The 12312-nt window shown below is 46.9% G+C and overlaps 1 protein-coding gene across 5 annotated transcripts in view; it reads left to right on the plus strand.

The window, feature by feature from the left end:
* STAC2 (SH3 and cysteine rich domain 2) overlaps positions 1 to 6710 on the plus strand; it is a 38991-nt gene extending 32281 nt beyond the window's left edge. For all 5 annotated transcript variants that reach the window (XM_035136095.3, XM_088654979.1, XM_060281510.2 and 2 more), the window contains exons 10-11: positions 53 to 190; positions 4496 to 6710. In XM_035136095.3, coding sequence (XP_034991986.2) covers positions 53 to 190; positions 4496 to 4600 — 243 coding nt within the window. In that variant the 3' untranslated portion in view covers positions 4601 to 6710. The remainder of the gene's footprint in view (positions 1 to 52; positions 191 to 4495) is intronic.
* The last annotated feature ends 5602 nt before the right edge of the window (positions 6711 to 12312 follow it).

Genomic DNA, 12312 nt, shown 5'->3' on the forward strand with positions numbered 1-12312 from the left:
GAGACAATGCTGGATGGTATGTATAGCTCACTTTTTCTTTTTTGTATCCTAGGGGAAGATGGGCGACCGCGTGGGTTTCTTTCCAGCCAATTTTGTGCAGCGGGTCCGCCCAGGTGAAACAGTCTGGAGATGCTGCAAGACTTTCTATGGAAGTAAGGAACAGGGGCAGCTCAGCGTTAAGGAAAATCAGGTAGGAGCAAACATCCTTTTTGGGGTCTTCTTTGCCCACAAAGTATCTGTACATTGTAGACATCTGAAAATCCCAAGTGTCATTTAAAAAAAAAAAAGCAAGTTTCTAGTCCTTGTAGTTTTGAAGAAAACTCTAGGGGGAATCACACTTTTGCATCCTGCGTTCTGCCTGGAGCTATACGAGATGCTAAGCACATGACATTAACTTGCCTCCAATGGGAGCTTTGCGGTCAATGTAAAGAGCAGTTTCAGAGGGGTGATATTGGTCAGAACTGCAGCAGGGCAGGAAGTGTTAAAGTCCCTCTCCCTGTATGCCACAGCTCCAGTCTTGATCAGACTCCCCAGTGACTGCTATTTGCAGTTAAAACAAAACAAAACAAAACATCACATGTAAGTTTGCGGAATTTTGGCTTTCCAAGGCGTGGCATCTCATACATAATTAGCTACATATCTGCTAATGTGTTTTTTCTCAAAGCCTAGTTCATGTCACCAAATTGGCTTCGCAAGTGGCCTGTTAACATGGTCAGCTATGCCAGACCCTTCCTTTCTTTTGCATACATGGGACTCAAACCCACGACCCTGAGATTATGAGTATCACACTCTGCCGGACTGAGCTATCAGATGGGCTATAGAGGTAGGTTGTAGAGAAAGATTGAGGTGCTTTGTGCTTTGACTCATATTACCGTATTTACTCGAATCTAATGCTCACCTTTTTTGGCCGATTACTTTGCAATAATTAAGGTGCCCATTAGATTCGATGGCACATTTACATTCGCCAGCAAAGACTCTCTTTGGTTTCAAGGTTCTGACAATTGAGGTGCGCATTAGATTCGATGGGGCATTGGATATGAGTAAATACGGTGAGTTGCCTTTTGGTTAACTGAGCAATGGTACTTACTCTCTCGAGGGATGGTGTCACTTTACTCAGTTATTTGTCGCGTTGCATCTAACATTGCAGAAACCAAATATTGCAAAAGCAATATGAAATGCTATCAATTTTAAAACAGGAGAGATTGTAATGATTCCAATCTGTGTGCCAGGACTGAACTAATGTCACAGTTCTCTCCCATCGGGTACGTCTGGAGCATTCAATCTCTCTTGCTGCCGGATCTCTGCCAAATTGCCTGCCCTTGGAGGAGACACGCCACCCCACCCCCCAAAGCAGTCCCACTAGCATACAGGGCATGAGCTCCTCTGGGGGTTGGTAGTTCTTAAGTAGGAAGAACCAGCCTGCACAAATGAAAGGTGAGGGACAACTGGCTTACTAGTTGTACATGTGAAAAGGATCTAGGGGTCTTAGTAGACCACAAGCTTAACATGAGTTAACAGTGTGATGAGGCAGCAAAAAAAGGTAATGCTCTTCTAGACTGCATCAATTACAGTCGTACCTTGGAACCTGAATGCCCTGGAACTCTGACGTTTTGGCCGCTGAACGCCACAAACCCGGAAGCGATTGTTCCGGTTTGCGAACATTCTTTTGGAACCTGAATGTCCGACGGGGCTTCCGCGGTTTCTGATTGGCAGCAGGAGCTTCCTGTGGCCAATCAGAAGCCGTGATTTGGTTTCCGAACGTTTTGGAAGTCGAATGGGCTTCCGGAATGGATTCCGTTCAACTTCTGAGGTACGACTGTATTATCATTCTTATTTATTAAATTTGTATGCTGCCCTATACCCGCAGGCCACAGGGAGGTTCTCAACATAAAACTGCAATATAGAAAACACAAAATACATAACAAAAACAGCCCAATAATCCCCCACTCCACTTTCTAGAGGACTAGCTCAATGTTTATGCAAATACGAAAGTTCAATCTAAAATGCCACATTTCTGTCACTTGAAGGCGAGCTAGATGTCTCAAGTGGAGTCTAGTATGGATCCTTTTTACATTTTTTTCCCTGGCTTATCAGTGCTCTCTCCTGATTGTGAGCCACAAGAGGCACTTAGTCACAGCCCAGCAATAGAAGAAGAGTTTGCCTCCTCCGACAACTACTACTCCTTAGAACATGGGTAGGCAAACTAAGGCCCAGGGGCCGGATCCAGCCCAATTACCTTCTAAATCCGGCCCGCAGACAGTCCAGAAATCAGCTTGTTTTCAACATGAGTAGAATGTGTGCTTTTATTTAAAATGAATCTCTGGCTTATTTGTGGGGCATAGGAATTTGTTCATTCCCCCCCCCATATAGTCCGGGCCCCCCCACAATGTCTGAGGGACAGTGGACTGGCCCCCTGCTGAAAAAGTTTGCTGACCCCTGCCTTAGAAGCAACCAGTCAGAAGGAGAGTTCCCTATTAAACCCCCAAGAAGAAGAAGAAGAAGAAAAATGAGGAGGACGAGAGTGCAGACCCTGAAGGAGAAGGTGAGGAGCTCCACAGAGTCCCTTGCACCTCCTCCTCCTATGGTTTGCCTCAGAATTTTCTGGGTCTCATTCGTTTTGCTCCAAGTGTGAAGCCACCTGCTTCTTCCACGTCTGAGATTTGCATGCTTTGCTGTGCTTTGCCTGAAGTGTGTATTAAGATGCACTGGAAGATGCTGTCTGCTGGCACTTGGCCCACTGAGACCAGCAGGATGGCATATCAAGCAGGCGGATCGAGTGGCTTTGAGTAGATCATTAGCAGGTCCTTGTTAGTTCAAGAGGGATGGGGGACTTGGAATGCACAGGAGTGTTCAACTCAAATGTTACAGTGATAACCACTGGCGGTGTTGACTCCTTGTACGGATTGTATACGTGATCAACCAAGAACATAGTCATCACAATAGATGCGACAAGGTCTCTCGAGTCACACCACCGGGGACAAAGGGGGGGGGGAACCCCTTCTATGTCATAATGGGCCACTGTAGAAATATCAATTCTATTTTTTCCCATAAGGGAATGTATGGATAGCAAATGCCTCTGCATAATCGCTGGCAGGATACAATCAGTTCACCATGTTCAACGTGTATATGAAGTCAATGAAGTGGGAAATTGCGACCTTGTTGTTATTCCTTTATCTGCACCGCTGCTGGATTGTGCAAGGATTTTTATGGTGCTGAGGGATAAAATCGGAGGCTTGTTTCATTTGTAAGGGAGAGAATCACAGAATCATAGAGTGGGAAAGGGCCCCCAAGTCCAGCCCCCTGCAATCTAAACTATAGGAATCTAAACTAAAGCATCCATGACAGGTGACCATCCAACCTCTGCTTACAAACCTCCAAGGAAGGACAGTCCACCGCCTCCTGAGGGAGTCCGTTCCACTGTTGAACAGATCATATCGTCAGAAAGTTGTTTAGTCGGAATCTCCTTTCTAATGACTTGAATCCGTTGAAATCTTCTGGTCTCCAGAGCAGAAGAAAACAAGCTTGCTCCATCTTCCATGTGACAGCCCATGAGATATTTGAAGATGGCTGTCAGTCTCCTGTTACCCAGCTCCTTCAACCATTCCTCATAAGGCTTGGTTTCCAGACCCTTGATAATCTTGGTTGCCCTCCTCTCCACACGTTGCAGCTTGTCAATATCCCACTTAAATTGCCATACCCCAAACTGGACACAGTACTCCAGGTGTGGTTCCGACCAAGGCAGAATAGAGTGGTACTATTACATCACTTGATCTGGACACTATACTTTTGTTGATGCAGCCTAGAGTAGCATTAGCTTCTTTTTGCTGCTGCATTACACTCTTGACTCATGTTAAGCTTGTGGTTTACTAAGACCCCAGATCCTTTTCACTGCATGTACTGCTGTAAAACCACATGTGCTCCATCTTCTATTTGTGCAACTGTTTCTTCCTGCCTAAGGGTAGACATTTATCCTTATTGAAATTCATGTTGCTAGTTTGGGCCCAGTTCTCTGATCTGTTAAGGTCACCAAGAATCCTGATGCTGTCTTCTGCAGCGTTAGCTATCCTGCAGCACCCTACTTGCCCCTTTCCCCCCAGAATGACGAAGAACCATTTGTTAGCACTCATTGGGTTTGGCCAGTCAACCACCTAACAGTTGCCTTGTCCAGACCCACATTTTACCACGAGAATATCAAGGGGAACTTTGTCCATTATAACTCAGGGAGCTGAGTATTCATAATGCACACTCTCCGTTTGTTGTAAGCATTTTGCCTCCAGCTTTTCTTTGCAACCATTGGGACTAGAAACTTGCTTCCTTAAAGAAGATTACAAAAACAAACAAACACCAAAACACCTGAGATTTTGAGGATGCCAGTTCCTGCGCCACCTAGTAAATAAGGAAGGACTGGCTTTGTTGTTGTTCCGGCTGCATTCTGCATTATAAAATCTTGACCTGTTTGCTCACCTTCCGTTCCGTCATCTTCTGTTCCTCCCAGATCTGTGTTGGTGTGGGGAAGTCCAAGGAGAATGAGGGCTTCATCAAGGTGACGAGTGGCAAAAAGCGAGGGCTGGTGCCTGCTGACGCACTCACAGAAATTTGAAGGCAGGATGAGCACGCAAAGCAAGGCAGAAGAGTAAAAAAAAGAGATGACGGCAGCAGCAGCAGCAAGGCGGGGGCAGCCCTGCCTTGCTCTCCAGCCCATCCCAACCCTGAGCACCTGGCTAATCACTATTTCATGGAATCTTCTAGATGGACTGAGGATATGGCTTTGGTTTGGACAAGGGAAGAGGACTGGGGGAGGGACTGGCTTGAGCGCCAGGACCTGCGTGATCTCTCGCTTGCCCCCAGCTGGGCTTGGACATGTGTGCTCAAGCCCGCTTTTGCTTTCCACCACCCCTTTCGAAGGTCGTTTCAGGCAGCTCTTATGGGTGCTGAGTGTGAGGGAGATTTCCACCGCTGTAATTCACGCCCGTTTCCCCGCCCCCCACTTTGCCTCCGGGTCACACTTCCACGGCAACAGATGCTGGTTGACATCAGCTCGCCTGACCCGAGGGGGACTCTTTATATCTTGGCATACCACTCCCTCCCGCTGCCCAAACCACTCCCTCATTCAGACACGCTCCCTGATAATTCTATGTCGCATGTGAAAAGGCCGCCTTTGGGCAGGGAGAGGCCGCCTGAGTGTGTTGTCGTCTGTCTGTCCCTGTATCAGTTCTAAAACCTTCAGGGCTGTCTGTATATTTGTGTGTGTGTGAGTATATATATGTGTTGGGAGGTGGCTGTCGCTCAGGATTGGGGCAGCCCCCTGCCAAAAAAGAAAAAAAGAGGCGGAGCAATTCCACGCAGCCTCTCGTTTGTCATGTACTCAAAGTCTTCCCCGCAGAGCCTGAGCCACAGTGAGCTCCTGGGAACCGATAGTTACGTGCGGAGTGGGTGGGTGTGTTCCTTGATGTGAGGTGCTGCCTTCGCTCCTGGCTCCCCGGCTATTCCTTGACCTCCGTTTGTGCCCCACCCACCCCCAGCATGTGGTGGCCTACCCCCACTGCATGACTGACAGCCGTGTGGACCATTTTCTCAGGGAACTTCCTCAGCTGGATGCATTTCTGACCTACACCGAGAATGTCGCGGCATTGCTCATGTGAGGAGTTCAGAGACCCTGACCATCCCATCTTCCCTCACTTTTCCAGCATGCTTCCGGCTATTTGTCCTTTGTAAATGTACTTTTGTATATATATATATATATATAAAGAACAACGGAAGGAAGGAAGATAAGATGACTTCAGTCCCAGCCATTGGAGAGAGTTAATCAGTACAGCCTCGTTGTCCAGCATCTGCAGTTTGACTCAGCTGGTATTTTTCATCACTGGATGAAATGGTTGAGAAGGAGGCACGCCTGCCAAATCCCATGTTTCTGAGGCACAGCATTTGCCTGTGTCAACATGCCACATGCGCCCTGCCCCGTTAAGATGCATTGTGTGCTACTGAACCATTCACGCTCAGCACACTATAGGCATAGAAGTCAGGGGTCCCTGATCTGCTAACTGCATGCAAATAACCCAGTGCTCGTGGTAAGTGCATGATGGGCATTGCATTTACAAAGAACATGGACAGAGGGAAGCACTTTCGTCTGTGGCCCACACCATGTATGAATCAGGCCTGTCTGAGAGTTTCCCCTCTCTACCTTTTTTTAAATGGCCTGAGCCTGACGGGAGATAGGTATTTCTTTGCTTCCAGGAAACCGAAATGCCGATCCTCATTGTGTTTGATCTAATCCATTAGCCTGGTCTATTGCATCCTCAGTCTTCCCCATTTCAAAACTCATTCCAATCTGCAAAGTGGGAAATCAGGAACTAACTGTGGTTGTAATCAGAATGCCGTTCTTAGTATTTCTGTAGCACTTTCAGAATGCAAAATGCTTTGAAATGGTCATACCTTGATTTGCCAAAAAGGAACCAGCATTGCAACCCATGGCAAAAGTGGTAGATGAGCCTGAATCTCCCATACTTAGGTCCAATACTCTAGCCCAGGCATCCCCAAACTTCGGCCCTCCAGATGTTTTGGACTACAATTCCCATCATCCCTGACCACTGGTCCTGTTAGTTAGGGATCATGGGAGTTGTAGGCCAAAACATCTGGGGGCCCGCAGTTTGGGGATGCCTGCTGTAGCCAGTAGGATGGCACTGGCACCATTAAAAAGAGATTGAGATTGAGATCTGGGTCTTTCTGCTGGTGCAAGTTCATCATTTCCTCCCCTTGTCATACATTCCCTGCCACATACGCAGGTGGCGCTGTGGTCTAAACCACTGAGCCTCTTGGTCTTGCCAATCGGAAGGTAGGCAGTTCGAATCCACATGAGGGAGGGAGCTCCTGTTGCTCTGTCCCAGCTGCTGCCAACCTAGCAGTTTGAAAGCACAACAGTACAAGTAGATAAATAGGTACCGCTGCGGTGGGAAGGCAAACAGTGTTTCCGTGCACTCTGGTTTCCTTCACGGTGTTCCGCTGCGCCAGAAGCAGTTTAGTCATGCGGGCCAGATGACCCTGAAAGCTGTCTGTGGACAAACGCTGCCTCCCTCAGCCTGAAAGCGAGATGAGCGCCACACCCCATAGTTGCCTTTGATTGGACTTCACCATCCATGGGTCCTTTACCATTTTACTTTACATACACCAAAGCATTGCCCTTTCAGAAGTTCAAGAAGACTTTCAGACATGTGTTTGAAGCCAGGGCACTCTGTGTGATGGGATTTCCCACTGTTCCTTTCAGGTATATGTAAAATGGTTTTTTAATGGTAGTGGGTGTGCGCAGAGAACCTTTCCCCCCCCCATTCGAATTTCTGCCCCATATTCTCTTGAAAGAGCGGCTGAGGAAAGAAGCCACTATTTTGGCTTTGATCCATACATGCAGTGCTCATTGCAGGATTTCTGCAACACCAAGTGATGGCTTGCAAGTGTGCAGTGGCAGACTTTGAGCTCTCAAATTTCAGCGGTCCCCTGTGCGACGCTCAAATTCCCACACATGCATCTCGTGTTCGTTCTACGGCATTATTATGGTGAAGGCACCCAGTGTGGCTGAACCAGTCTCGCTACCCTAAAACCTCCTTTGAAGTGTGAATTAGCCACCACAGATATCAAAGTCCACAGACAGAATTTCAGTATCACCCTTCAGCAAAGTCAGTTCACTCACCAGGAGGCTAGTGAAATCAAACAATGTTTATACATGTCTGAACAAGCAAGCCTCTAATTTCGCATATTTTTTCCATTGTGCTGTGATTGCTTGCAGGGCTAGAAAAAGAGAACATGGGGTAAGAACTTTTTCAAATTCTGGTGGAATCTGCTCTGGAGCAGTAGGAGCCCAGCAGGATTGAACAGATAATTCCAGGGCACTAAACCACCCGTGTAACATTTTCAGTGCACTGGCTCACTTATAGAAGTAGTCCCTTAAACACAGAAACAGGAATGTTGCATCAGTCTTATTTTCCAAGTCAGGTCTGTGGATACATTTCCCCGGTAATGTACAGTAAGCCCACAACTTGCAATTTTGACTTTAGGCACAATCCTTGGAATGTAAATTGTGGACTTTTCTGTATTGAGAATATTATTATTATTATTATTATTATTATTATTATTATTATTATTAGAATTTATATACTGCCCTATACCCGGGGTGGGGGGGGTCCTCAGGGCGGTTCACAGAATAAAATTAAGATATAAAACCACAAAATACATAATAACAACAACAACCCAATAGCTCCCTCCCTGCCACACACACACAAAAAAAACACATTTTAAAAGGGCATAGGATGTAATTCAGAGAATAGCTCACATAAGCCAAATGGTTTCTCTTGCTTTTTCAGAAGGCTGAACCCACCACCAAGTTTTCAGACTATAATGGAAGAATGCTGGGATAGACCAAAACAAATTCTTTTTGAAAAACCATGTAAAGTGATTTCAAATGTGAGGGGTTTTCTTGGGGTGGGGAGTTGTTTTCCATGGTCATTTTTTGCACGTACACACACACACACACACATTCACCTTGTGCTGAATTTTCCACAGCACAGTACTGCTTGAATTGTTTCTCCTTCCTTTCCTATCGGCTTAGGGATATCTCAGGCCTCATTTAGCACATGCTGGTTCCTGGGCATTCAGCCATGGTCTTGGTCCCTTGGAGGACACACACGTTCTTGAGATGCATGGCATATACTCCATGGTGCATTCACTCCATCTAAGAGGGTATATCATTGTTTGCAGGTGGGATTGTTGGGCTCGTCATGCTCCGGCTTGCCAAACCCCAAATACCCAACATCTGCGGCCTTGTAAGCAGTGAGCTGGATCCCAACCAAGGGTACCTCCACACTTCTGCTTGTCCTACTGATTCCCCCCCTGGGAAAACCTGCTCTTTACCACTGAATCGGAGCAAATGTCAACCAGGTTTTCCATGGATTGAAGCTGTACGGAGTAGGCTTTCCTGGGGAAAGCAGCAAGGCAAATGGAAAACTGCTTGGACCATGGGTGAAGCCAGGGTTTATTTTAGGGAATGGGGGGCTGGCTTTATGTCAGGGGAGACAGAACCGAGTTCTCTGTGATGCATTTGGTCATGTTTATTATTATTATTATTATTATTATTATTATTATTATTATTATTATTATTATTTACTTGATCACATCCATGGCTTAGACCAGTGCTTTCTAGGCACAGGGAATGTGAATGAGCCCTAGGGTAGCTGTACTTTAAACAGTGGAACAAGTTAGTCATGAAGGCTAACTTTAGCCTCATTGAAACCCAATGAATCTAAAGTGTGACTAACTTATCTTGGATCCAGCCCAGTATACCGAGCATGGATGAGAGACTTCATAGGACTTAATAATAATTTCTATGTTTACTTTTCCTTACATAATGGGACGTTGGCTCCAGTAACACAGCCTTCTCCCCCACCCCCAACACTACAATGTCTCTCATATCAGCTGCTAAGCTGACTCTAGTGGACTTGGTATGGCTCTCCAAAGGTGTATTCCATAGCGTCAAATGGAAGACGCTCAAGTGTATTGAAGGACGTGGTGTTTGTTTCTTGCACTGTCGGCAAATCACAGCATTGGCTTTTTTCCTTGTAAAAACGTTTGACGTTACCAGCAGCGCAGTCCTATGCATCTCTACTCAGATGTAAACCCCGCTGAGTTCAACGGGGCTTACTCCCAGGAAAGCGTATATTGTGAGGCTGCAGCCTAAACTGGCGAGACTGGAGCAAGCAAATGAACAGATGCTTTTAACAAAACATGTTCAGTCACCTATAAATAGATGTGATGAAGTGGTGTGGAAACTTGGGAAGCGTCTACTTTGCCAGGAATTATGTGTAGCTGCTTGCTGCTGGAGCTCCTAAGTTGTCACGCCTCTTTCTGCTTGGATGTGGCCAGTTTGCTGCAGCAACAGGAAGGTGGCTTCAAGCTAATGCTAAATCAAAGCATTTTATCCCTCCAACTTGTGTAGACTGAGAGGCCAGTCATGAACACACACACACACGCATTCTTGATACCCTTGTTGTACAGAGTCCCCGTAGCACACTCGATTCCCTACCTGGGATCCCATGCACCTAAGCAATAACATCCGGATTCTCGCCGGCTGCACTGTAGAAAGGTAGGTTTGCAAAACGGCACATTTGTATTTGTGGAGGAATGCATGGCGTTAGAACTGAATTTTGATGGCCAAAGAACCTGGTTGGCTATGAACTAAATCCTGGATTAAACATGACGACAATGCACCAAATACCTTGTGGTTTCCTTTTTCCTTCTTGCCAGCTGGAAGGAGTGTCTGCTCTGTTGCCTTTCGGTTGGATAAATATAGGCTTGATGCAGTCCCGTCCCCCCCCACACACACACACCAGCTCAGTCTTTCTCTGGAGGTCAGCTCCTTTGCCTGGGCTACTGTTACGGTAGCAAAACATTCTCTGTGACTGAAGTTAGTATTTCACCCTTCACTTACTGTTCTGCATTTCTGGGCATGGAGATATGTGGACCTTAACATTATCACTACCAAAGTGATGATGCCTTGCTCCTTCCATATTAGTTTGGGGGCATCTAAAGCCAATCAGGCCAAGGCAGGCCTTTTCCTTGGGTCACCCTTGCTGCGATCCATCTTGTCATTAACCCACCACGGTGACTTTCAAGTCAATATTAGGCAGGGTACAAATAGTTAAATAGGCAAATATAAGTCAACGTTGGGTTGGGATTGGTTGCACAACTAAATGTGTTCAGCAGCAGAGGGGTGGCTTGGAATTTGGAGACGAGTGCAAAGAGAGCAGAAAGCTGCTGCCAATATCAAAATCTATCTCTCCCTCTCCTGTATTTGTATGAATTGAATCAAGCCATTAATCCACCTATTCCAGAACTGCCTCTTCAGGAACTCAGAGTGGCCCCCACCACAGTCCCTAACAGGTGGCCAACTGTTTAAAAATCTCCAATGAAAGAGAGTCCACCACCTTTTGAGGGACCTTCAAGGGACTGCGACCCTTAACAGAAAAAAGATTCCTCAGTGCTGATTTGATGCATTCCCAATGTCAGGAAAACTTGTTGCAAAGGAAAGCCACCAGCCTATCCCATTGTGCTTGCCTTCTGTTCTGTTTGTTTGCCAAAGCCTACGCATGAGAGCCTGGATTGGGGCAGGAAGAGAAAATAAAAATGGGCATATCTGATGTAAAATAAGTTACTGCCTCTAGCTCACAAAGAAACAGCAAGAGAGTGTCACTCCAGTAGAGAGGCAGTGCGGTATAATGGTTAGAGGGTGAGCCTAGGACTTGGGTTCAAGTCCCCACTCAGTGTGAAAGCTCCCTGAGTGGCCTTTGACCAGTCAGCAACTCTCGGAGGGTTCTTGCTAGGTTCTGCTTAGCCTACCTCACAGGCTTCTGAGGGGAGGAAGAGAACATGTCTGTCGCCTTTGCCCTCAGAAAGCATACACTGGAGCATCACCTGTGTGCCGACACAGGTTGCCGTCTCAAGTAACAACCTTGCGATCTCCACGGCTGCATCTCGATCGTGCAAAGCAAGCCCGGAGTACCATTGCAGCGGCAGGTGTTAAAGTAGGAAACGGTTCCTGCTGCATCCTGTCCGCTTGCAGAAGAAGACATAGACACCATATAGGACTACGAGGCCTGCATTTCCATGCCTCCGTTTGAAATGAGGAACCAAACCTATGCTGGTTTACAGCCGCCACACCAATCCGCAGAGGCTTGCGACAAGGGAGGGCCGCGTTCCCTTCAGTGTTTATTGCCATTCCCGTCAAGCCACCGTGTCAGGCCAGCTGCCCTTTTGTCTTGTCTCACTTGGAGACTGATTTGTCTTGCAGAGAGCACCTCCCGCCGCAGAAGCGAGGCACTTTCTGAAAGGTTAAAAGCCTGTGCCAATCTGTCATGCCTTCCGTGTCCCCCTTCAGACTAGACAGGCCTTTCATTTTGGGAGGGCTTGTTTGGCACCAGTGAGCAAAAGCTGATGGATGGCTATGGCAAAGCAGCTCCAGAGGGGTGTCGCTTCTTTTAACCCTCAGTTTCTTAGCAAAGAAACGGGGACGGGGGTGGGAGACAAGTGTGGTTTGATGGCTCCATCCAGAAAAGGAACAGCGTCATCAGAGGGGCCTTGGCTAATCAGCAGAGCATCTGCTTGGCAGGAAGAAGACTGCAGGTTCAATCCCCAGCATCTCCAGGTAGGACTGGGAGAGATTTCTGCCTGAAATCCTGTCAGCTTTCTGGAATCATAGAATCGTAGAATTGGAAGGGACCATGAGGGTCATCTAGTCCAACCCCCTGAAATGCAGGATTATTATTATTTTGC

Source organism: Zootoca vivipara, chromosome 12 (assembly GCF_965207765.1).
Source record: "Zootoca vivipara chromosome 12, rZooViv2.hap1.1, whole genome shotgun sequence".
NCBI lineage: Eukaryota > Metazoa > Chordata > Lepidosauria > Squamata > Lacertidae > Zootoca > Zootoca vivipara.